Genomic DNA, 26,389 nt, shown 5'->3' on the forward strand with positions numbered 1-26,389 from the left:
GATACTAACTTCTGTTGTACCCAACACACCTTTAAGGAGCGGTGCCTCAGAAAGGAGACGTCCATTATTAAGGATTCCCATCACCCAGGGCATACCCTCTTCTCACTGTTACCATCAGGAAGGAGGTACAAACACCTGAAAGCACACATCAGTGATTCAGGAAAAGCTTCTTCCCCTCTGCCATACAATTCCTAAATAGACGTTGTACCCATGAACACTACCTCATTTTTAAATATTTATTTCTAGTTTTTGCACTTTTTTAATATGATTTTTCAATCGATTTATTTATTTATTTATTCTCTATATTATCATGTATTGCATTGAGCTGCTGCTGCTGCTGAGTTAACAAATTTCACAACATGCCAGTGATAATAAATCTGATTCGACATAAATAAAGCAGTAAAAGATTTAGAGGGGATCTGAGGTTGAATTTTTTCACCCAGCGGGTGGTTGGAATCAGGAACGGGTGGTGGGTGCAGAGACTCACACATATTTAAGGTGTATCCGAACATGCACTTGAATCACCAAGGCATTGAAGTTTATGACTCAAGTGCAGGTAGGTGAATGTGGTTTGGATGGGTACTTGATGGTTGGCATGTATAGGATGGGCCAAAGGGCCTCTTTCTCTGCTGTATGACTAGATCAGGGTGTCCATTCATTTTTATGCCATGGACCCCAGGTTGGGGACCCCTGCTCTGGAAGGACTGCAGCAGTTCCAGATGGCAACTTGATTAGGTTTGGTCAACAAACAGCAGTGAACCACACATCCCAAAAGTGACAAAGCAGAGTTGCCATGACATCTCCTGTTGCTCGCTTTTAACCCTTACGTGAAGTCATCCGTTATTTTTTCTTATAAATTACATTAGTGTGTTCTATTCACTCAAAGCTGGCAGTGAGTCGAGGAAAGCAAACTTTTGGCTAACACCAATATTTTCTCTTTTTCACCCCCAGAATGTTTGCACCAAGTGTGGAATTGAAACAGCCAGTCGGCCCCGACCTGTGTGGCTGTGTAAGATCTGCAGTGAGCAACGAGAGGTAAGCTCTATGTGCATCGTCTCAGAGATTTGCAGAGTTCATGCTTTGGTTCTGGTACACTAAAATTGTGTTATAATCTGCTGCTGTGGGAAGATTCCTGGCAGTAGCTAGGCTGTGTCCCAGTGGGATTAAGGATGGAAGTGGAAGGAGAAGGCAGAGTTGACATAGTTAACAGTGTGGTGAAGGCGATGGTCAGAGTGACGATTATAAGAGTTGGGACTTCATGTTACAGCTATATGAGACATTGGTGAGACAGTGTTTCGATTATTGTGTGCCGTTCTGGTTGCCTAGCTGTAGGAAGAATATAATTAAGCTGGAGATGGTGCAGAAAAGATTCACAATGCTGTTACTTCATTTATCAAGAGAGATTGGATAGGCTGGGACTGTTTTCTCCGGAGCAAAGGAGAGGTGACCTTACTGAGGTTTATAAAAGCATGTGGGGCATAGATAAGGTGAATACTTTTCTCAGAGGTGGATAGAATGAGTTGCCAGAGGAAGTAGTAGAGATAGGTGGAATTACAATGTTTAAAAGTCTTTGGGCAGGTACTTGGATAGGAAGTGTTCAGAGGAATTTGGGCCAAAATCAGGTAAATGGGACTAGCTTCAGTTAAACAAATTGACCAGCTTGAATACGTTGGGTGAAGAGGTCTGTTTCTGAGCTGTGTAGCTCTGCGATGTTACGAAGGAGAAACTGGCCACATTTCTTTCAGCTTGCGTGTACATAATCCAGCTACTAGCTTCAAGGTGGGGTCAGCTGAAGCAGACAAATGAGGTCTGAACAGTAATTGAAAAAGACAAGTTTTGTAGTCAGCAGAATAATTGTGCCACAGCATTTAATTCAGGCATGAGGAGTTAAAGGTTAGTGCTTCAACAAATTAACAATTAGGCAGTGAGTGTGTCGTCATCACTTCCCTGATTCCACAGGTAGCTTTTTACCTACAGTTTCTGTCTGCTGCTATTGAGAAGACACATTCACATCAGAGCTGAGCAGCCACAGTTACTGCTTTCAGACAGTGCAGGAGTTGGTACTGTTCTCTTGCAATCACACTGCAGCTTCCCTTCCCTAGGAAGAAAAGTGGTTAAAGGGATCTGTTACCCTGACAACCATATCTGCCTGGCTTTATCATTCTCCACCATCGTTCCCATGCTTTCAAGAGACCCCTAATGATCTCTCCTCCACGTTGCTCAGTGCTCTCCGCTGGTTTGCACCCACCAACTAATTGCACTTTGTATTTTCTGGTTCTTAGGTAGTTTGTGAGATCGATCTTTCTACACACTGGGATTGATTTTAGAGTGGGAGAGTTGCAGTTATTTTGCTTTCTATTCCACTGCCAAAGTGGTGAAGTGGAAACACTGGAATGAGCTCTCTGTGATAGTGCAAGCTTGGTAGGCGGGTTTACAAAACCAGGAAAGCAGCCATCGCTGATTAGGTGCCTCAGATAAGCTGATGCTGTTTAGAAACAAGTCTTTGACGAAGCTTTGAATGTTTCCAATTATAATACATTCTTACTCAGTTTATATTTTACAACTGATTGAATTTCTCTTCTATTAAGCAAAAGCATTGATTTTAACCACACATCCCTCCATCCCATTGAGACAGCGTTGAACTGACTGACTCGGTGTCTGTGGCTGTAGCCATCGATTATACTCACCTCGACAGTTCATTGCTGTGGACTCACTTTGGGGACTCTGTGGTTTGATGATTAATGTTTGGTGTGTTAGTTGTTCACTTTATGCTGTTTGCGTGATTTGTTCTGTTTTTCCATGAGTCTGACTGTGTGGAGGTTTTCTTTAAACAGGTTCTGTGGAGTTTCTTTGTTTTGTGGCTGACTGCAAGAAGATGAATCTCAAAGTTGTGTACTGTATACATACCTTGGTAATAAATGTACTTTGAACTTTGGATGGGGGTTGCCCATGTTCTCAGCACCCCTTCTGCCTGCACCACTTATTCTTAAATCATCTCCAAGTGGACAGTGGGATGGATCTGGGGATTTGGAGGGCTTGAGACTGGGTGTGTTTTGTAATTACTCTATCTGGGCAGTATCAGGATAAGTTCCCAGATGATACCAATGAGGGTGAAAGATATAGGCTGCAGAAAGGCCAGTGGGCATGCGAGCACCAAATAGATTACAGTCCAGAGAAAGGTGAGATGATACATTGGGAGTGAGAAAGGCTCAGAGCACACACAATAAATGTCAAGACATTGAGAAGTGGAAAGAAACAGAGAGTTTTTATGGGCGGGTTCCTCTCAGATGTATAAAGTAATTAAGAAGGTTCTCTAGTTATTTGCCCTTACAGCCGGGAATAGAATACAAGAGCAGGGTGGTCATCCTACAAATCTATTAAAACTAGGCCACACTACAAAGAACAAAGTACATTTATTATCCAGGTATGTGTACTATATACAGTCGGCCTTCCTCATCCGTGGATTTCACATGTGCGGATTCAACCATTCTGTGGGAAAACCCAGAGGTTCTCTCTCCAGCACTCGTTGTTTGAGCATGTACAGACTATTTTTTCTTGTCATTATTCCCTAAACAATACAGTATAACAACTATTTACATTGTATTAGGTATTATAAGTAATCTAGAGATGATTTAAAAGTACAGGCAGTCCCCGGGTTATGAATGAGTTCCGTTCCTGAGTCCGTCTTTTAGTCGGATTTGAAGTCGGAACAGATACATCCGATATTATTTAGCGTCAGTTAGTCAAACATTTTCCTTAGTATATAGTACATATTTTACCTTTCTATGCATATAAAACACTTAAGAAACATACGTATTTCAATAATTAAACCACTGCATTGCTTAGTAATAATTGTAGCTTTCATCAGGGCAGGGCCTTTCACATGCTCCATCAAAATTGTTCCGATCTTTGACCAACTGTAGCCTAACGCATTTCCAATGACCGATGGTGTTTCACCTCTTTCCGATCGCTTTATTACTTCCACCTTATTTTCAATCGCGATCGTGATTATTTTCATGAACAAAAACACTGCAGATTCAGATCTGCACCGCCAGGTCCTAATGTCCACCGCACTGAGACATGTTAAATAATGTTTGGGGTTCTGCTGGATCCTAAAAACTACTGCACTGAGACAGGTTAAATAAGGGACTTGAGCATCCACGTTTTTTGGTATCCGTGGGGGGGGGTCTCAGAACCAATCCCCCACGGATAAGGAGGGCCGACTGTACATACAACCTTAAGATTTGTCTCCTTACAGGCAGCCACAAATGAAAGAAACCCAACAGAACCCATTAATAAAAGAAGACTCTCAAACAATCAATGCGCAGAGAGAAAACAAATCGTACAAACAATAAAAGAAGCAACTACCATTGTGAGTCCACAGCCACGTAGCCAACCATCACTACAGCCAATACGCGGGCCTGTTAGTTGCCGGCTACATCCTCAGTTCAGTGCAGAGATGAGTAAATCTGGCCCGATACTGAAATTGATCAAATTTTGGATAGTTCCTTGATCTCAGACCTGGGCCCTGATGCTTCAGTTTGGCCCATACCTGACCTTCCAATTCAGCCCAGTATTCAAATTGATCAAACTTTGGGTCCTTCCTCGCTCTCAGGCCTGGGCCTAGGCCGCGCTGCCTTGACCCTCCATTGCCTTGGTTCTCCCAGTCCACTCCAGCAATGACCAAACATTGGTTCATTCCCTGCTCTCGGGCCCGGGCCCTGCCACCTCAATTTGGCCCATACACACCATGGTGCAACTCTCCTGCACCTTCGAGACTTCAGTTCACACTGCAAAAATACCAGCCCGTACAGGCGATCCAAAACCTCAACATCAAAAGGGAAGTTACAGGCTATTGATTGCAGTGATCAGATCTGAGAAAAAATGTGAGTAATAAAGTAACTAGTAGTTTTGTTTGTCTTGTTTGCTACTGGAAAATTGTCGCTGTGCTTCATCCCAATGCCATCTTAAACCAGAAGAGTGTTTTCTACAATTCCTGTCTTCCCCCCCCCCCATCCAGAAAAATATAATAACAACAGAAAGTGTCCAGATTTAGGGAGATGTTATCACAGCTGAATATTTTAGTTATGATGACTGATTGCTTCAACTCGTGCTGTGTTCCTTGGGAAAAAATGAACTGACAGACGATGTTATCATGATGTATTTAACTATGTAAACTAGACAGAGTAAACAGGAAAGATTTGTTTTCTTAGCTGAGAAATCAATAAACAAGGCACATGGATCGGGAAAAAGTTGTGGTAGGATTATAGGGGAGCTGAGCAAAAATATTTACATGCATTCAGCAGAGGACATCTGGACCTACTGTCTGCAAGGGTGATGGGACAAAAAAACCTGATCTGCAAGACCGAACAATGGAAATGTGGATACCCTAGAGAGCATGTTCTTGCATCATATGATTAGCTTCTTTCTGTGTTGTCCTTCCTAATTTTTATATGGCATAGCTGCCCCTGTTCCATTTTAATGGAGAAACCAGGAGACCCTACAGACACAGAACTCACTAGCAAAATCTGCCGGAATAGATATATGGCAGGAGAGTTTTATTTTTTCACCTTCACTGTTTTCTCTCCCCTCTCTCCTTCTGGAAACATTTTGAGGTACCTCCAACCCCGTCACCAATTCTATAACCTTTCTGGATGATCCCTGGGACCAGTTCTTACACAACCTCCCACTTGCTGCCAAACATGGCTCCTGGGCCATTCTAACCAAAATGTGGATCCACATTACTGAATTCAAAGTTACCCAAGAATCCTCAAAAGTTCCTTCGGGTATGCTGCTGGTTAGTTGGTCTCTCCTGCTCTAATCCCTTTCGGGAGTGAGATGAGAGGTACCTGACAACAAGATCCATCTTGGTTTCCTTCCTGAGTCATGATGGGGACTCAAGTGGAGACATAGGGGGGTTGAAGGTGATTCTCACACACAAAATGCTGGAGGAACTCAGTAGGTCAGACAGCATCTATGGAAATGAATAAACTGTTGTCATTTTGAGCCAAGACCCTCATAAGGACTGGAAAGGGGGAGGGCAGGCCAGAATAAGAAGGAGGGGGAGGAGGACATGCTAGATAGTAATAGGTGAGTGGGGCAGGTGGGTGAAGTAAGAAGTGGGGGGGGGTGATTAGTGGAAAAAGCAAAGGGCTGGAGAAGAAGGAATCTGATAGGAAAGTGGACAATTGGAGAAAGGAAAGGAGGGGGTAGTAGAGGAGAAGAGATAAGAGGCTAGAGTGGGGAATTGAAGAAAGGGGAGAGGGTAATGTTACTGTAAGTTGGGGAGCTCAGTGTTCATGTCAGGTGGAGGTTACCTAGATGGAATTTGAGGTGGCCTCTCCATGGCTGAAGAGGAGACCTTGGACTGACATGTCGGAATGAGAATGGGGATAGTAATTAAAATAGTTGGCCAGCAGGAGATTCTGCATTTTGCAGATGGAGTTGAGGTGCCCAAGAAAGAAATCCCCCAATCTATGTTGGATCTCACCAGTTTAGAGGAGGCCACATCGGGAGCACAGTAGATTGCCCCAATAGATTTGCAGATGAAGGGTTGTCTCACCTGGAAGGTCTGTTTGGGTCACAGAATGGAGATGACTTCTGGGGTGAATGGGCAGGTGTAGCACTTTTGCCACTTGCAGGGTTAAGTACAACAGGAGATCAGTGGGGAGGGACGAATGGACAAGGGAATCATGGAGGCAGCAATCCCTGTAGAAGGCAGAGAGTGGTGAGTGGTGGGGTAGGAGGTAATGATAAGACCAAAAGACATAGGCCATTCAGCCCATTGACTCTGCTCCACCATTCCATCATGGCTGATTCCAGATCCCACTCAACCCCATACACCTGCCTTCGCTCCATAATCTTTGGTGGCCTGACCATTTGGGAAACTGAATTTTCACTTTAGATATATTCACGGTCTTGGCCTCCACCACAGTCTATGGCAGAGCTTTCCACAAATTCACTACTCTCTTTCTTTTTCAATATTTTTATTAATTTCTTACATAAGAGAATACAGGGTACAGTAAAATAAATAATATATATCGATTACAGTATACTGAAATCACAGATGACATGTAATTAGAACATAGAACGTAGAATAGTACAGCACGTTACAGGCCCTTCAGCCCACAATGTTGTGTTGACCCTCAAACCCTGCCTCCCATATAACCCCCCACCTTAAATTCCTCCATATACTTGTCTAGTAGTCTCTTAAACTTCACTAGTGTATCTGCCTCCACCACTGACTCAGGCAGTGCATTCCACGCACCAACCACTCTGAGTGAAAAACTTTCCTCTAATATCCCCCTTGAACTTCCTCCCCTTACCTTAAAGCCATGTCCTCTTGTACTGAGCAGTGGTGCCCTGGGGAAGAGGCGCTGGCTGTCCACTCTATCTATTCCTCTTAATATCTTGTACACCTCTATCATGTCTCCTTTCATTCTCCTTCTCTCCAAAGAGTAAAGCCCTAGCTCCCTTAATCTCTGATTATAATGCATACTCTCTAAACCAGGCAGCATCCTGGTAAATCTCCTCTGTACCCTTTCCAATGCTTCCACATCCTTCCTATAGTGAGGCGACCAGAACTGGACATAGTACTCCAAGAGTGGTCTAACTAGAGTTTTATAGAGCTGCATCATTACCCTGCAACTCGTAAACTCTATCCCTTGACTTATGAAAGCTAATATCCCATAAGCTTTCTTAACTACCCTATCTACCTGTGAGGCAACTTTCAGGGATCTGTGGACATGTACCCCCAGATCCCTCTGCTCCTCAACACTACCAAGTATCCTGCCATTTACTTTGTACTTTGCCTTGGAGTTTGTCCTTCCAGAGTGTACCACCTCACACTTCTCCAGGTTGAACTCCATCTGCCACTGCTCAGCCCACTTCTGCATCCTATCAATGTCTCTCTGCAATCTTCGACAATCCTCTACACTATCTACAACACCACCAACCTTTGTGTCGTCTGCAAACTTGCCAACCCACCCTTCTACCCCCACATCCAGGTCGTTAATAAAAATCACGAAAAGTAGAGGTCCCAGAACAGATCCTTGTGGGACACCACTAGTCACAACCCTCCAATCTGAATGTACTCCCTCCACCACAACCCTCTGCCTTCTGCAGGCAAGCCAATTCTGAATCCACCTGGCCAAACTTCCCTGGATCCCATGCCTTCTGACTTTCTGAATAAGCCTACCATGTGGAACCTTGTCAAATGCCTTACTAAAATCCATGTAGATTATATCCACTGCACTACCCTCATCTATATGCCTGGTCACCTTCTCAAAGAACTCTATCAGGCTTGTTAGACACGATCTGCCCTTCACAAAGCCATGCTGACTGTCCCTGATTAGACCATGATTCTCTAAATGCCCATAGATCCTATCCCTAAGAATCTTTTCTAACAACTTTCCCACCACAGACGTAATTACCCCATATCCATATAGATCAAATTTAAACATAAAATTGAAAAAAAAAATTTTATTATACAAAAAATCTAAACCCACTACCAGAAAAAAAACCCAGCTGTTTGGTTACAAAAAAGAAACAGAGAAAAATCACTAACATATAGTAAAACATATTATTAGCCAATATCTGTGCTTAATAGCAAATCAAAGATTCTGAAAATAATTCAGAAAAGGTCCCCACAATGTTAGAAATCTTGTCTAGGTTCAGAAATTGAACAGCGAATCTTCTGTAAATTTAAACATGACATAACATCATTTAGCCAACAAGTATGAGTAGGCGGAGTGGCATCCTTCCACTTAAGCAACAAAGCCCTCCTGGCTATAAGAGAAATAAAGGCCAAAATATGCAAATCATGTGTCTCCAAAATAATATCATTAACTCCAACAATACCAAGTAAGACAGTCAAGGGATTAGGTTTAAAATTTACTTTAAAAAACTCTGAAAAAGTTTGAAATACTTCCTTCCAATATTTTTCAAGACTCGGACAAATCCAAAACATGGATTAGTGAAGCTTCTCCATTATTATCACAAGATTCACTGCTCTCTGGCTAAAAAAAAATTTTCTTCACCTCTGTTCTAAAATGTCACCCCTCAATTTTGAGACTGTGCCCTCTAATTCTGGACACACCCACCACAGGAAACATCCTCTCCATATCCACCCTATCTAGTCCTTTCAACATTTGGTAGGTTTCAATAAGATCCCATGCATTCTTCTAAACTCCAGTGAGTACAGGCCCAAAGCTGCCAAATGCTCCTCATATCTTAACCCCTTCTTTCCCACAATCATCCTTGTGAACCTCCTCTGAATTCTCTCCAATGACAACACATCCTTTCTGAGATAGATGTATTTGTGGTAGGATCCCACAAAGATGGTGAAGATGGTGGAAGTTATGGAGAATGATGTGTTAGATGTGGAGGCTCAGGGATGGTGACTGAGGACAAAAGGAACTCTATCCCTGTTAAGGCAGCAGAAAGATGGGTAACCGCAGATGTCCGAGAAATGGAGGAAATGCGGGTGAGGGCAGCATCAATTGTGGAGGAAGAGAAACCCCGTTCTTTGAAGAAGGTAGATATCTCTAATGTCCTGGAAAGAAAAGCCTAGAGACAGGACCTTACCTGTCTGTTAGATTAGAGAGGCTGATGGTGCTGACAGAAGAATAGGTGGGGGGACATGTTGAGATCAGGATGGTGTGATTCTGCAACAGGGTACACACACAGTGGCGATTCCTGTACCTAAAAAAGGGCTGGAGAAGTATGTCTGTGGTCTTCTATTGCTCTAGTCTGTCCACTTCAGTGTTATTTGTGTTATTGTCACCTTTCTGTCAGCTTGAACCAGTCTGACCATTCTCCTCAGACCTCCCTCATTAACAAGGCACATTTGCCCACAGAACTGCCACTCACTGGATGTTTTTTGTTTCTTGCACCATTCACTGTAGTTCATGAAAATCCCAGGAGACCAGTATTTCCCATCCATCTGGTACCAGCAATCATTTCACAGTCAAAGTCACTTGGATCATATTTCTTCCCTATTCTGATGTTTCGCCTGAAAAACAACTGAACTTCTTGACCATGTCTGTGTGCTTCTATGTGTTGAGTTGCTGCCACATGGTTGGCTGATTATCTATTTGCAATTACAATCAGGTGTATCTCACAAAGTGGCCACCTGAGTAAAGATGAAAATCAAATTTACCAGGACATCAAAACACTGCAAAAACTTGTCACACGCAGTAAGGATGTTCGGTCTTTTGGTATAGGGCAGCCAAGGGGACTTGAGTTAGACTCAAATGAAATAAAAACTGCAGCACAGCCTGGGTTCCCCAGCGAATGGCTGTCACATTAACAGTCAGAAGGTGTTGCAGATATTTATGAGTTAAATCTCATTACAGCCTATAAAGGGAACTTCCAAAGCATATTCCAGACCTGTATAAATTTAAATTTGAATGAACTTTGCAATATGCTATATGTTACTGTATGATGTAATTTAATGCCCTCATTGCTTGTTACTTCATCATGTGTATGAGGATATATTCATTACACCTCAGTACAGTGGTGCTTCATTGATATGACAAATGTGCTTTGGATCTTGTTACCCTTTAAAGGGAATGAATAGCTTTGTGGGCTCAATAAACTGCAGAATACACATGCGGTGTAATATTTATGTGGGATAGCATTCCCTTATAAAGGATAAAGGGATGCATTCCCTTATAAAACTCACAAATTACTTCCCGGAAATTTGAGGCACACAATAAAATGCACTGTCACAGAATTTGTATGAAAAGTTGCAAATAAATAAATAAATAAATAAATATCAATTTTATTATTTTTAAAGTTGTGATTTTTCAGAGTCGGAATCAGGCTTAAAGCATGCACAGGTAATGCATGTTCGCACGACAGAAGATGGCGTTTTCTAGGAACAGAGCCCCCCACCCCCATAACGCAGGATTTGCCTGGGGTATCACAAGTTAGGTGCAGTGTGTTTCACAAAACCATAGAAATCTCAGCATGGAAGCAGGCTGTCTGCCCCACCACTCCATGTTGGCTGGTATTCCCCATACGAACAGGAACCTTCATCCTGTGTTCCCCATTCCAAGTCTCAGTAATTCCCTTTTCTTCTAATCTGTTCTTAAATGTTGGTAAGCTCTTCATGTTGGTAACTCTGGCAATGCCTTGCTAAGGCTCCCAAGACTGTTAAGCTCATTGAATCGCGGAATGGTTTGCAGCACGGAAGAGCTTCACACCTCCAGAGAGATCTGGGCTTGATCCTGATTTTGTTTATGTGGCATTCGCACATTCCCTTTGTGACCTTGAGAATTTATCCAGGATACTCGGGTTTCTTCCCACATGCCCCTACCGTAGTGAATGGCAAGAGAACTGATGAACGGAGAGGAGGATAGCAGGATATTTGATAGATTAGAAGAGTAAGAAGAGGATTAGTGATCAAGTGTAGATGGGTGCTTCATGGTCAGCACTGACACAGGAAGCTAAAGAACCTGCTTCTGCACTGTCTGTTCTTGCTCACTGCTGTTGCATGCTCTAATCCTCTATTAATAGCATATTAAAGTGTATAATTTTAATAAATAATAATAAATCCCCAAACCCAGAAACACAAGGTGTCTGTTTATATGTTCTTGCCTTGATAACTGTCCCGCTTCCATCAAATTAACACTTTGTTCAAAGTTCAAAGTAAATTTAATTATCAAAGTACATACATATATGTCACCATATACAACCCTGAGGTTCATTTTCCTATGGGCAAACTCAGCAAATCTATAGAAAAGTAACTTTTACAGGATCAATGAAAGATCAACCAGAATGCAGAAGGCAACTAACTGTACAAATATAAATAAGTTGTAATGAATAACAAGAACATGAGATAATGAGCCAAAGAATTTTTAAAGTGAGATCATTGGCTGTAGGAACATCTCAGTGATGGAGCAAGTGAGTGTAGTTATCCCCTTTTATTCAAGAGCCTGATGGTTGAGGGGTAGTAACCGTTCTTGAACTTGGTGAAGCGGGTCCTGAAGGTCTTGAACCTTCTACCTGTTGGCAACAGCGAGAAAAACACATGACCTGGGTGAGGATCACTGATGGTGGATGTTGCTTTCTTACGGCATATAGATGTGCTCAATGGTTGGAAGGGCTTTTCATAACAATAAAATTTTTTCTTTGTGTAATTTTGTTAATCAAGAACCATTTTAGTGAATCTGGCTCTATTGCCTCAACAGGTAGTAGATTCGAAAACTTTTAAAGTCTAGTGTTACATCATTTGGATATATCACACTTGATCCCCTCAACTAAATCACTGATACTGCTTGTTAACAGTTTCCCAGTCCTTAGGAGACATGGCTGCAAAATAATAGACTAGGCTTTTAACACTGAGCTGCATAGAAATTTCTTCTCTCAGTGAATCACAGGAATTCCATGCCCCCAGAGCTGGTGGAGCCAGACAGTATATTTAAAGTGAACTTAGATAAATAATCTAATCAATCTCGAAGGCATCGCTTGGAGTATTATATGCAGTTTTGGGCCCCTTATTTAAGAAAGGATGTGCTAACATTGGAGAGGGTTCAGAGGAAGCTCACGAGAATGATTCCAGGAATGAAGGGCTTATTGTACAATGAGCAATTGATAGCTCTGGGCCTTTACTCACTGGAACAGAAGAATGGTGGGGCGGTGATCTCATTAAAATCTATTGAATGTTAAAAGGCCATGCTGGAGTAAATGTGGAGAGGATGTTTTCTGTGGTGGAGGAGCCTTGAACCAGACAGTGCAGCCTAAGAATAGAGGGACATCCATTTAGAAAAGAGAAAAAGAGGAACTTATTTTACCAGAGGGTGGTGAATCTGTGGAATTCATTGCCATGGATGACTGTGAGGGCCAAGTTACTGGGTGTATTTAAGGCAGAGGTTGATAAGTTCTTGATTCCTCAGAGCATGAAAGGCTACGGAGAGAAGGCTGGAGAATGGGGTTGAGAGGGAAAAGGATCAGCCATGATGAAATGGCAGAGCAGACTGGATGGGCCAAGTGGCCTAATTCTGCTCCTATGCCTTATGGTTATGATAAAATCTATGAATTGAGAGTTCTGGGGAATGAGCAGAGAAAATGAGATGTAGTCAGCGTGGGTCATCCATGTTTATATTGAACAGGGGGGCTGACTTGAGGGGTCTGGTGTCCTACTCCTTCTCCTATATTTACGACCATGTAAATGTCTCATTTTGTTTTGACAATTGCCTATTCCTTTTCCTTTGATCTTCTACTGGCTTTGACATCTTTTGAAAGGTACACTGGACCAAAAATTCTATTGGATTTTTTTTCCTTGAAGGGAATACCTATTATTAACAATGTGTTTTTAAAGTTAGCTATGGATAATTTACTGTCTTATCTTTCAGCATATTGTGAGCTGTAATATATATATTATGGAGATATAGATAGGCTTAGTGAATGGGTAAGAACTTCAGAACTGCACTCTGATATGGAAACATCATCTTATCCAATATGATAGAAAAAAGTGGAGTATTTTTACATGCCCAGTATTACGTACAGGTATTGTAGGGGCCTGAGTATTTTTCTATTCAAACCACTAATAGTTAGGAAGGGAAACAATAAGTTGGCTCTTATTGAAAGGGAACGAGGACAAAAACGAAGGCAAGATGCAATTACGTAGAGCCCTTATCTGGTACATTGTGTACAGATCTCCACACTTAAGGAAGAATGTATTTACAATAGAGGGAATGCAGCATCTTCTCCTGGGATTGTGGATTTTTTGCATGAGAGGAGATTGAACAGACTGTTCTCCCCTCAGTTTAGAAGAAAGGGTGTGATTCTCACTGAAATGTGTAAAGGCATAAACAGGCTTTATAGGGTAGATGTGGAATTGACATTAGAGTGTCTAGAACTAACTCTCACAGTCTCAAAATAAAGGGCTGGCATTCAGAGCGGAGAAGAGAAGAGAAACCCTCACCCAATGATGGTGCATCTTCGGAACTCGTTGTAAATAAGGGCTGCAGAGGCTCAGGTGCTAAGTATATTCAAGCAGAGGGCAGTAGGTTTTTAGATGTCAGTGAAATAAAGGAATATGGGTTAGTGCAGGGAAGTGGCATGAGGTAAAAGGTCAGGCACTGAGAGGTCAAGCGCCTTGCTCTTGCTTCTATTTCTTCTGCTGTTATGTGCTGTCCTTAACCTGGAGCACAGAGTTTTGCAGTGGTATGACATTCAATCATGATCATCTCTTGATATTAAAAATCCTATTTGTACACTCACATAATAGCCTTATTTTTATGTTGTTATCTAATTGGTATGCTGCATTTAATACCTCACGGACCTGGAATGTTCTTCAACATCTGAGCCCCATTCACAGTAGAATTGTATTATGTTACCAAGCACCATTTCACAAATACTGGCACCAAGTTGCAATAAGTTAGTATTGTCACTCAATTCACTTACTCATATCCTTTTGCGGGTTATTTCATTCTTCAGAAGTATCTACTGTGTACCTGTGTGTTTTGACTTTACTGCCCATATCCAGCCTCCCACTTCTAACTACTCTGAGAAACTGACCAGAAATTCCAAACTTTCAGCATTGACTTTAAGTTGTCCATTGCCCATTGTGTAATTCAGTATTCCTCAATCATTTACAACAGCTGCAAAGCCTTTCAGATAGTCTGTAAAAATCTGTAACAGTTATATTCATTTGCAATTAGCCAGGCTAACTTCGTCTGTTTCTTTGAAAAATATTACATCAGCCACTTCCCTGTCATCTGGTACACAACAACCCTTACTAATGCTCAAGAAATCAGCTAGGGAGGTTGTTAATTGGAGCCAGGATTTAATCTGTCCCTCTCCTGATCTGGATGTGATGCAATTTTAAACTATACAGGAGAATTTCTCCAGGTGTTGTGAGAAAGCCTTTGACTTCTTTTACCTGGGGCTCCCATCAGCTATCCCACAGGCAGAGCCCTTGGATCACTTAATGTACTGGCTAGCCCCAGCAGTGGACTCCTTCCACCTGAGATTGTGAGGCTAACCATGGTGTTTTGTGACAAGGTCAGGTATAGGGTTAGGAGTGGTGGATTAAGCCTGGAGCTAAAATCACTGCTTTTATGAGCCAACTTTCCTCTTACGTGCTTAGTGCCTGTCCCTGTTGTGCTGCTAGTAGATATTTCCTGGTGATCATTTCAGAGCTTGTGTTTTCACAACCCACACACCTTTCACCCATTTCCTGCATTCCTTTATTAATACACTGTCCTCTCCATCCTGACTTGCCCACATATTTAGCAATGATTTCCCTGTAGAATACTTCCTTCATCCCTTGAGTAAAGCCTCCTTAATCTCACAGCTTTCTTTTGGTTTTCACACAATTAGGATTGTTGTATGTTGCTGAGTTTAACAACAGACACAATCTGCTGCAGACTTTGAATGACAAACCATCACGTTCAGAGGTATACATCTTGGTCACAGTGCTTCTACTCAAACCACACTTGGTCTGCTCACTTCTCATGCCTCATGGAGATTCTGGGTACAGTACTCCCATTGCTTCTCTTGGCAAGCTAGTTATGTTTTTCTCTTTGAACTGAATTTGTCAGAATGAATACTTTGTGCCTACTAAATAAATGTTTTCACTGGTCCTGATACAGGTGTGGAAACGTTCAGGTGCTTGGTTCTTTAAGGGTTTACCAAAACAGATCCTGCCAGAACCAATCCCTATTATTAAGCAGAGTCTACAGATGGTCAAAGGAGAACACCCTTCACAGGAGCCTCCTGGTCCTGAGCAGAAACCTTCTCCCAATTGGACTCAGAGCAGAGGTGAGTGAAATCTGAGCAGAGCAAAGCTGAGAGTGTTCATTGGGTGGGTTGGTGTCTAGATGGTCATCTCAGGTTTGGTTCCCACTTGGCCAAGCTTGCTGCCCCTGTAAGCTGTGGATTTGTGAATACTGAGTGAGGATGCTATTGCCTTCAACAGTTGTGCTGCTGTGGTCACTTCACCGTGGTTCACACATAAAGGCTTAAGTGCATGAGCAGAACAAACTTGTGCCCCTGGGTCTTTGTTCATGCCATCAGTCTTCATGTATGAGCAGGGAGACCTGGGAGTGGGTACATGTAGGTAGTTCCTTAAAAGTGGCAATACTGGGTGGTGAAGAAAGCATGTGGCATGGTTGCCTTAGTCGGTTATTGAACTAAGTGTAAGGTTTGGAATAGAATGTTACAGTTGCACAAAATGTTGGTTAAGTCACACTTGGAGTATTGTATGCAATTCTGGTTGTCACACACATGATGAAGCTTGAGGGTGCAGATGAGATCCACAAGGATACTGCTTGGATTAGAGGGTTTGAGTTGGAAAGATGGACTGTTTTACCTGGAGCAAAGGGAGCCGAAAGGTGACAGGATAGAGGAGTATTAAATCATGAAAGGCACAAACAGAGTAGATAACTAGTCTGTTGCCCTTAGTAGGCACGTCAAAACTAGAATTAGGTTTAAGGTGAGTGAGAGAGGAGATTTAATGGGATCTGAAAACCCTACACAGAAAAAAGTAGTTAAAATCTAAAAAAGAGCTGCCAGGGGAGGTGGCAGGGCCAGGAACAATAACAGTTAAGAGACAGGATAGATACTTAAAAGAGCAACATAGAAGGGTATGGAATTAATGCAGATAAGTGGGATTAGTACAGGTAAACAGGATTAATACAGATAAACATGATAACTGGCACAGCCATGGTAAGTAACTCAGTAACTCTGTGAACTTATTGGAAAGCTGGAAATCTAAAGTAAGGATGCTAGAAATTGTTGAATTCAGTCCTGAAGATGTTAGAAAATGAGGTCATGCCCCTCAAATTTACAATGAACTTCCTTGGAATAGTGTAGGAGACAGAGGGAAGACGACAGAGTGGGAAGAGGCTGGATAACTGGAAGGTAAGGATCACACTTGTTGACTGAATGGAAGTGTTCTACAAACTAGTCTCTGCTTTGTCTCCATAATGTAAAGTGGACCTGAGCAGTGAATGTAGCACATACCAAATGAAAAGGATCGCAAAACGTCACAGGCTTAAATGGAATAATTGTTTGTGTGGCTTCAGTTGACATAAGAGCCAAGCTTTCGTAGCCAGAAATGTGGAAATAGAAAAATTGTGGCATTATAGAGAAATGTAACATAAAAATTATATGCAATTGATCACATAATATTATAGAATACTGTATAAAATATTAATTTCAAGAATATAAAGTCTGAAAGGAGTAGGATGAATTTTTGAATTAACATAGGGTATGATGTTAGAGACACCAGATTGCAGATCTGGATACAGATGCTGTTGGTCTAAAAGATAATGTTATAATATTAATAGATATCTTTTGATGTCTTATGATTTGGTGTATTATATTGGGTTTTTTTGCTTTTTTTTTGCATTTGCATGTTTTTTTGAGTGTTGGGGGTTTAATGTTTTTCTTTAAACGGGTTCAATGGTTTTCTTTGTTTCGCGGCTGTCTGTGGGAAGATGAATCTCAGTGTTGTATACTGCCTTTGATAATAAATGTATTTTGAATCTTTGAATTTCTTTTTTTGAAAATACTGTATGCACTTTAATCCTTAAAATGCCCAGTATTACTGGTGTGAATTCTTCACAATGCAATAGTGAGTGTAACAAATTACTCATTCATATTTGAGGCTTGGAGAATCCAGGGACTGCAAAGGTGTGAGATTCAAAGGTCCAATTTAAGGTCAGAGAAATGTATACAATATACATCCTGAAATGCTTTTTCTTCGCAAACATCCACAAAAACAGAGAAATGCCCCAAAGAATGAATGACAGTTAAACGTGAGAACCCCAAAGTCCCTCCCATGCATAAGCGCCAGCGAGCGACAATCCCCCCCCCCCCACCGGCAAAAAAAAACAAGAATCGGCATCACCACCAAGCACTCAAGCGTGAGCAAAGCAATAGCAAAGTCACAGTCTTGCAGTTACCCAAAGACTTTGCGTTTCATCTGGCAACACACCACAGGTTTTCTCTCTCCCTAATAAGAGAGAGGGAGGTGTCCAGCGAGCGGGGGAACATAACAAACAACTTGCTGGTTTACGATGTTAAAAGTTCATGATGTCACTTTTTTCGAGCTCTGAGCCTGAAGATCGCGAAGATCTCAGGTTTTCGGGCACACTGCAGTAGATTTTCCAACTCCCCCGACGACACACGGGTCTCCTGCCATGACACTGACCCTTGCTCCGCCCGTTTTTGGAGCCCCGAGATCTTAGGCTTCCAAGTACAAGCCAGACTCTCAGGCCAGACCCTTGGTGTGCCGAATATCGGCCAGTCCTGAAACTCCAAGAACCGAAGTCAGCATGTAACTCCAGGTCAGGATTTTCAAAAGAACCCTGAAAGGGAAAAATAAAGATATTAAAAGTGGAAATAGAGCTGTTTCCGAAGATGCAAGCAAAGGAGTCGTCGTTTAACGCCATCTTAACTCCGCCTCCATCTCCCGTCAGGTTGTTATTGTCGTGGTTTCTCATGCCCCACAAACGACCAGGAGATGCAGAAGATTCTTCAAGAAGGGTTAAACTTTATTTTGCAAATCAAAGCTGAGACAGTCATTGAGCTAGTCACTGATTGCCCACCGATCATAGCATTTTTTATAGCAATCTCCTGGTTTAGTTGCATTAGCATATCCAATCGGTCTACAGTTGCATATCACACGCACATCCGCCACTATTGTTTCTACCCATTGACTTAATCATGTTCTAATCTACATCTCTTAGCTACCTCTCATTAACACACCATTGTCTTCTACATTCTTAAGATTTCATTTTGGATACATGCATAACAAATAGCAAGTTTCATAGCTGACTACATAGTTTTGGTTACACAGCAAACAATTTCAACTTTTATATTCCAGTATTATCAGGAGCAAATAAAGAGCCGTTCAAGGAACTCTGCAGGTTCACTTCTGAAGCTGGACCTCAACGTATCAACCAACCATTGCTTGACCCACTGAGTTCTTCCAGAACTTTGTTTTTCTCTCTATGTTAGAAGCTTACTGGTTGGACCAGTTAGTGTGAGTCATTTATAGGAAACAAAACACTACTGTAAGTCAGACAGTATTCAAGGAGCAGAAACAGGCTGAGCCAAGTCCTTTAGTCACAGTTGGAAAATATTAAGAGAAAGAATGACTGTAAAAGAAGTCTGTGAAAGATTGGAGTGCAGGAGAGATTAAATGAAAGGAAGGATGAGGTTACAAGGAAAATGTTAATGATAGTGGCTATAGGATAAAGTACAACTTGGAGAAATGATTTATGGTAGATCTGATATTTGCTATCTTTCATTCTGGAAAGGTTTGAAGCATGCACTATGTAGATAGGCATTTGTTTTACCACTAAAAATGACAGAGATGTCGTTTTGTATTATAAAATACAAAAATACATCAGAGATGAGATTTGTATTATAAAAGCAAGTTTTGTCCAGCTAGTGCAAAGTATATCAAAGGGCTTCCTCAAATGTGAGTGTTCTTGAGGGGGTGTCCAGGGTGCTAGAAATACAATTGGGCTGAATATGACCTGGATTTTGTCAGCAGCAAAGCAACATCACTTGGCTCTGACTTCCAAGATGGCTTCCAACAGAAATATAGCAATAATTGCAGTGAAAATGTCTTCCTTTTGCCAGGAGTGGAAAAGCCTTTGATTTGGAAAGACCTATGCTATGGGCCTGATGAATCACACTACTGCTACTGAATTTTGCAGTGACGTGTTCTTGAACAAGAAGTCCAATAGCCTACCATTTACCCAGTGTTATGTCTCTTTAGGATCTGAGCAGAGGGGCAGAGGATGAGTAGGTTCAAGGGAGAAACTAATGCTAAAACAAGGGTTCCCGGCCCCTTTTAATGCCATGGACCCCAAGATGGGAACCCGGATCTAAAACATTTGATGAAGTTAGAGGTGTGATTTTTCTTTCTTATGAACCACATCATTAACAAATAATAGGAATTTTTAAAATAGCTTTACAATACATCAGTTAGTCCTGTTGTTCATCCCCTCTTCCTTGTAATCTTGTTTTATCTGTTAATTACTTGATTTGGCATCTGCTTGTGTGTGACTTGGTATTTATTTGTAAGCGTCTCCATCCTAGTAATAGGTTTAGGAAAGAATTTTACATTTCCTAATCTGTTGTATATAAAATCATATGTGGATGTTTCACATGAGCAGCTGGTGCAGATGTGTCATTGTCAGAAACACACTGAGTCTCAGCAATTTGCAGAACGGTAAACTTTATTTTTCGAGTCTGCAGAGTCGGACCCAACCAGCTCCTGCTAGATTGAGTGCCGAATTACACTTTGCACAGTTTTTTATACCCTACTTGTTTACGATTTTGTGAGTTGCACCCATGTGAGGTGCAGACATTCTTCCTTAATCTCATTACAAAATTACAAATGTGACTACCCTTTGGCCTACTTATCAGCCTCAGCGCATTAACACCGTTATTGTTCAACCGTTAAGCATGTCTTCCCGTTACCTGTATCGCTTCTTTAATCAGCAAGCTATTGTTTCATCCTGATTTTGCAAATTGGTTTATACGTTGCCCTGCAAGTTGCTTTGCACGTTCTTTCTGTGTCAGCACATTCTAAATGGACTCCTTAAGAATCATTTCTCTCAATCCACCCTTTTTCTTTTTAGAATGTGCTATCAGTTGGGCTTTTGCCACGGGTTTACATAGGCTTCTTCCTCTAGCTCTATTTCCCTTTGTAGGAGTACCTGAACAGGATCAGCTGGGGCCCCTGGTTGCATGACTTGTCTTGCCACCCTAGCTACTAGCTCCCGCAAGCAGGGGATCAGACATGGTAGCAGAAGGAGGACCATCAATCCCCCTCCTATAACCCCTAAAGCGGTTCGCCACCAGCCTCCTTTCAACCATCCGTCCAGCCAGTCCCAATACCCCAGCGGCTTCCAGGTCTGTACCGGCACGTGGGCCAGTTTCCTTATTTTATCTGATATTTTTTTGAACCACCTTTCCGTTGTCATCTATCTTTAAGCAGCAGTTGGTTAGATTAAACTTTCCACATACTCCTCCTTCAGCCGCAAGCAAATAATCTAATGCCAAGCGGTTCTGATAAATAGCAGTGCGCATCTGATTTTGTTGCTTAGCTAGTAGTTCCAGGGCCAATGCAGTCTGATTTGTAATTACTTCTACCACCGCCTGTAGTCTGATTATTCGGTTTAGCATGTATATGGGCGTCCTATATCCCCAAGACCCATCCTGAGCCCAGGTCGCTGGTCCATAATACTCAATAATCCGGGCGGGTGGCCAGCTATCTCCCCAGTCTCCAACCTGCAACTCTCGCCTACTTCTTCGTAGGGAATCAAATACCTTTACCCCCAATGCTTTGTCATCCTCCTCGGGCAACAGGAAGAATTCAGGCCGGATAATTCCCAGGAAACACACTCCCCCCCAGTTGGGCAACAGGCGTGTGTATGCCCTACCTCCGCAAATCCAAAACAATCCCTCTGGGGCAACACCCTGTCCTTTGTTCCAAACCTCGCTCACCCCAGGAATTCCGTGGTATGGGTCCGTTCCAGTACAATTCCATACTTCGGGGGTATTCCCGAGGGGCGTACAGTTTCCTTTTGGTTCTATGGTAATATACCATTTCGGTTCCTCTGGCCACCAGGTAATGTTTCCGCTCTGCTCTTTATACTTAATGCTCTGACAGGGGCTTTTTCCTACTTTTATTTCCCCGTCCCGCGCAACACATATTTGTCCTTCGGGGAGATTTGTTAGTTCCCACCCCTGCTTCCTTCTATCCTTAACCACCGTCCAGTTCCGCTGAATTAATTCCCATGTATTTAGGCTTTCACCCCGCCAAGGCCATTGTTCACTCATGTGTGGCCCTCCACAGACCCAACAGTTGCTAATATTTAGACTGCCTGCTACCCGAGTTGCCAGATCTATAAAGAGGTTTTCTTTTACGTCTGGTAGCGTAATCTCCCTTTCTATTTCTTGGTATATCGATGGGTCTGTGGAGACTGCAGTTTTTTGTCTGTGTTGAGTTTCCTCAGCTATTTTCTTTTTCTCATTCTGGATTATAGTTTCCTTAACTTTATCCACATAATCGTCTACCAATATCGAGGGAATATCCCACTGTCCTCCCTTGTTAATGCATAGCCATTTATCCTTGGGAGGACAAGTGGTAACACTCCCATATACCCCTAATCCTTGGCCCCCAAACCCCCACACATATCCCTTATTTCTTACTTGATAATATCGCCTTCCGTTTTCCAGGCATTCCTCCTTTTTGTTGTAGTCATAACATTTCTCGTTTACATGAGAGTGTGATACAAAGGACCCTGGAAAAACCGTCATGCCCACCCTTACCGTCGTCCTGCACTTATCACATCCCCCTTCAGCGCTTCTCAACAATAGCAGTATATACATTACAGTCCCAAAGTTCATTCTGTCCGTCTTTTGAGCTTTAGCACCATCGGGTCTTCTCCCTGGACGCAAGTCCATTCTGCACCTTCTTCGGGCTTTACGGGTCCCTTGATTCTCGCGGCGTGGGTCCACCCTTTTTCTTTTGTCCTTACTGCGGCTTCGGTGGTCAGTAGCACCTAGAATGGGCCTTCCCACTGCGGCTGTAACTTCTCTGGCTTCCAAGTCTTAATCAGGACCCAGTCACCGGGCTGAGTTCGGTGGAGTGCGAAGTCCAGAGGTGGGGTTTGTGCGAGTAACCCCTTCCTGCGCAATTCTGCAAAAGAACGAGATAGTGCCTGTAAATAGTCCCTTACAAAGACATCTCCCCCTTGCAGGGAAGGATAGCCCTCCACCTTGTTCCAATATGGAAGGCCAAACAATATTTCATAAGGGGATACTCCTATATCTTTTCGAGGAGCCCTGCGGATTCTTAGTAGGGCCAGGGGTAGACACTTGGTCCAGGGTAGCTTGGTTTCCATCATTAGTTTTGTCAATTGCGTCTTCAAAGTACTGTTCATCCTCTCAACTCTTCCTGAGCTCTGAGGGTGCCAGGGGGTGTGCAGCTTCCACTGGATTCCTAAGGCGTCACAGATTAGCTGGTGTGTTTTTGAGGCAAAGTGTGTTCCCCTATCTGAATCAATAGACCCCATTATTCCATATCTTGGGACTATATTTTCTAATAGGATCCGTGCCACTGTAGGGGCGTCCGCTTTAGTGGTTGGGAATGCTTCCACCCACCGAGTGAAGTGATCCACAATTACTAACAGGTACTTCCATCTCTGAACTTGTGGTAGTTCCGTAAAGTCTATTTGGATCCGATGGAACGGTCGGACGGCTAGTGTTTGTCCCCCCTTATGGGTGGCACGCATCATTTTCTTGATTACCTTTTGGCAGGTGTAACAGCCCCACACCTCCTGTTGAGCTAGTGTGAATATCGCTTTACAAACATAGTCCCTTAGGATAGTGTCGCACATAGCTTGCACTCCCCAATGGCTTTGTTGGTGTAGTTGTTGCAGTATATGACGAGTTACTTCCTTATTCAGTACTTGCCGTCCGTCGGGGGTCTTCCACTCGCCTTCTGATGTTTGTCGGGCTCCCCTGTTGATTCCCCGTATAAGAACTGTGCCGGGTTACAACTATTGTTCCTTTCAAAGCTTACATCATCCCCGACCATCAGAATGGTTTCGTATTTCAGTATGCGAGAGTCCGTCAACCACCGCTGAGCTTTTTGGGCTAAGAGGGTGCTAACGGAGTGCGGGGTATACACCGTCATTCTTCCCCCAAAGGTTAATTTCCGTGCTTCTTCTACTAGTACGGCTGCTGCCGCTACGGCTTGTATGCACGTCGGCCATCCCCGGGATACCGGGTCTAACATTTTTGATAAAAAGGCCACAGGTTGCCGCTTTCCTCCTTTTTCTTGGGTTAGTACTCCTAACGCAGTTCCTTCATTGTTTGTTGCATACAGCTGAAAGGGCTTTTCCAGTGCTGGCAGTGTTAATACCGGGGCCCGAATTAGTTGCCCTTTTATTTTCCTGAACTTCTGTTCTTCTTCTTCGGTCCAGCTGATTATTCCCCGGTCTTCCTTTGCCAATTTGTCGTACATAAACTTCACCAGGGAGGTATAATTCTCTATCCAAATCCGGCAATAGCCCACTAAGCCCAGAAATTGTCTTATTTCCTTCTTTGTCCTGGGAAGCGGTATTTTAGTTATTCCCGCTATTCTTTCTGGGGTTATTTGGCGGTGCCCTTTACTGACTCTGTGTCCGAGATATGTTATTTCCTTCTCGACAAATTGCAGTTTCTTCTTGGACACCCGCAATCCTTTTTCTCCTAGGTAATTCAGGAGTCTTATAGTATCGTCTCGCACTACCTCCTCTGCTGGTCCCGATAGTAGTAGGTCATCGACATACTGTAATAGTTGGTTCTTTTCGGTACAATGGAATCCAGCCAATACTTGCTCCAGTACCTGTTCGAATAGGTTTGGGGACTCCGTGAACCCTTGGGGCAAGACGGTCCACCGGAGTTGCTTCTTCCGCCCAGTGAAGGGATTTTCCCATTCAAATGCGAACATATCTCGGCTACCTTCCTCCAACGGGCAACTCCAAAAGGCATCTTTTAGATCTATCACACTGAACCATTCATGTTCAGGAGGTATTTTGCTCATTAATGTATAGGGGTTAGGCACTACCGGGTATCGTGTTTGGACTACCGCATTTAAGCCTCTCAGATCTTGAACCATTCGATACGTGCCGTCGGGCTTTCGGACCGGTAGGATGGGGGTATTAAAGGGTGACATACATTCTTCCAGGAGTCCATCTGATACTAATGTCTCAATTACAGGTTGTAATCCCCTCCTCCCTTCCATGGCAATGGGATATTGCCGTCTTCTCTCTTCTGCTTGTTTGTCCCACTGTGGGTCGTTTACTGGAAATTTCTGGTCCCCCGGTAACTCATTCGGCTGTTCCCTTCCCCAAATTGATATTGCAGCTTGTCGTATCATTTGCCTCTCTTGTGCAGAAAATAGCGTTCCCATAATCGCATGCATTTCTTCCCAAGTGTAAACATTAGGTCCTAAGAATTGATCCAACTGTTCTGCCAGTCCCATTGGATCTTCTAATAAAGTTTTCATATCTTTCTTAAATCCTCGTACTTCGGTACTTGTCAGAGGGACGTTTACAAATCCTGTTCCTCCCCGTTCTCCTCCCATTGGAACCTCTCGAAGGGGACACAGCTGTACCTCTTCCTTTTTTAATTCGTCTTTCTTTTTCTTATCTGCTCCTGTCACACTCCTTGTTTCGATCCTTGCTTTTGCTTTTTCCCTAACATCCCTCTCTTCCCTCTTCGGGTCTATTTCTTCTGTTTTTTCACTTTCTTCACGTCCTCCCTCTGCTCCCGCAAGGGGCGCAGAAGGCTGGACATAGGGAGGGGGTAAATGATCGAGTGGGTCCCACTTCCGCTCCCCTTTAATGCCCAACTTAAAACTCTTTGTTGTTACTCCTGGCCAGGGAGCCCAACAAAAAGCATAAGCAATTTCTTCCGGTTTTACATTTGGTTTTGAATTAACGTAAATGTTTAAGGCTTGTCGTACCCAATCCTCCTCAGACCCAAGCCGCGGCCACCAGACCGCAGGTTTTTCTATCGGCTGTTTCGACCAAATTAAACAGTACTGTATCATTTTTTTCTTTTGTTTCCCTTTTAGTCTTCCACATCCCCAATTCTCAAACATTCTACCGAGGGGGCTATCAGGAGGAACCCCCGGGTATGGTCCCGGTCTCTCCGTTTCCTCTTTCTTTTTAGAGCCACCCCCTCCCATCTTATTCCGCTCTTACTTAATCAGGAGGACCCCCGGGTAGCGATCCCGGTCTTCTCCGTCCTTACTTATTCCCGCACCTTTCTACTATAATAGTAGGCACTTACCCGGTGCGTCCTGGGGACTTCCAGTACCAGGTACTGTCCCCTTCTCCCCGTTTACCGCTCTGCGCTGTCCGGATATCACTCGCGTTGGAGCGACGAGCAAGGAGTCAGGGACCGCCAAACTCGGCGGGGTGCACCGTCTCCGATGTCCTTCCTCGTGTCCACCGCGGCCGGAGTGTGGATCCCGGACGAGCCCCCACGTTGTCAGAAACACACTGAGTCTCAGCAATTTGCAGAACGGTAAACTTTATTTTTCGAGTCTGCAGAGTCGGACCCAACCAGCTCCTGCTAGATTGAGTGCCGAATTACACTTTGCACAGTTTTTTATACCCTACTTGTTTACGATTTTGTGAGTTGCACCCATGTGAGGTGCAGACATTCTTCCTTAATCTCATTACAAAATTACAAATGTGACTACCCTTTGGCCTACTTATCAGCCTCAGCGCATTAACACCGTTATTGTTCAACCGTTAAGCATGTCTTCCCGTTACCTGTATCGCTTCTTTAATCAGCAAGCTATTGTTTCATCCTGATTTTGCAAATTGGTTTATACGTTGCCCTGCAAGTTGCT

The 26,389-nt window shown here is 43.1% G+C and overlaps 1 protein-coding gene across 6 annotated transcripts in view; it reads left to right on the top strand.

Annotated features, from left to right (window-relative positions):
* rph3ab (rabphilin 3A homolog (mouse), b) overlaps nt 1-26,389 on the top strand; it is a 269,820-nt gene that overhangs the window by 160,918 nt on the left and 82,513 nt on the right. For all 6 annotated transcript variants that reach the window (XM_059987937.1, XM_059987939.1, XM_059987936.1 and 3 more), the window contains exons 5-6: nt 952-1,035; nt 15,603-15,771. In XM_059987937.1, coding sequence (XP_059843920.1) covers nt 952-1,035; nt 15,603-15,771 — 253 coding nt within the window. The remainder of the gene's footprint in view (nt 1-951; nt 1,036-15,602; nt 15,772-26,389) is intronic.

Source organism: Hypanus sabinus, chromosome 13 (assembly GCF_030144855.1).
Source record: "Hypanus sabinus isolate sHypSab1 chromosome 13, sHypSab1.hap1, whole genome shotgun sequence".
NCBI lineage: Eukaryota > Metazoa > Chordata > Chondrichthyes > Myliobatiformes > Dasyatidae > Hypanus > Hypanus sabinus.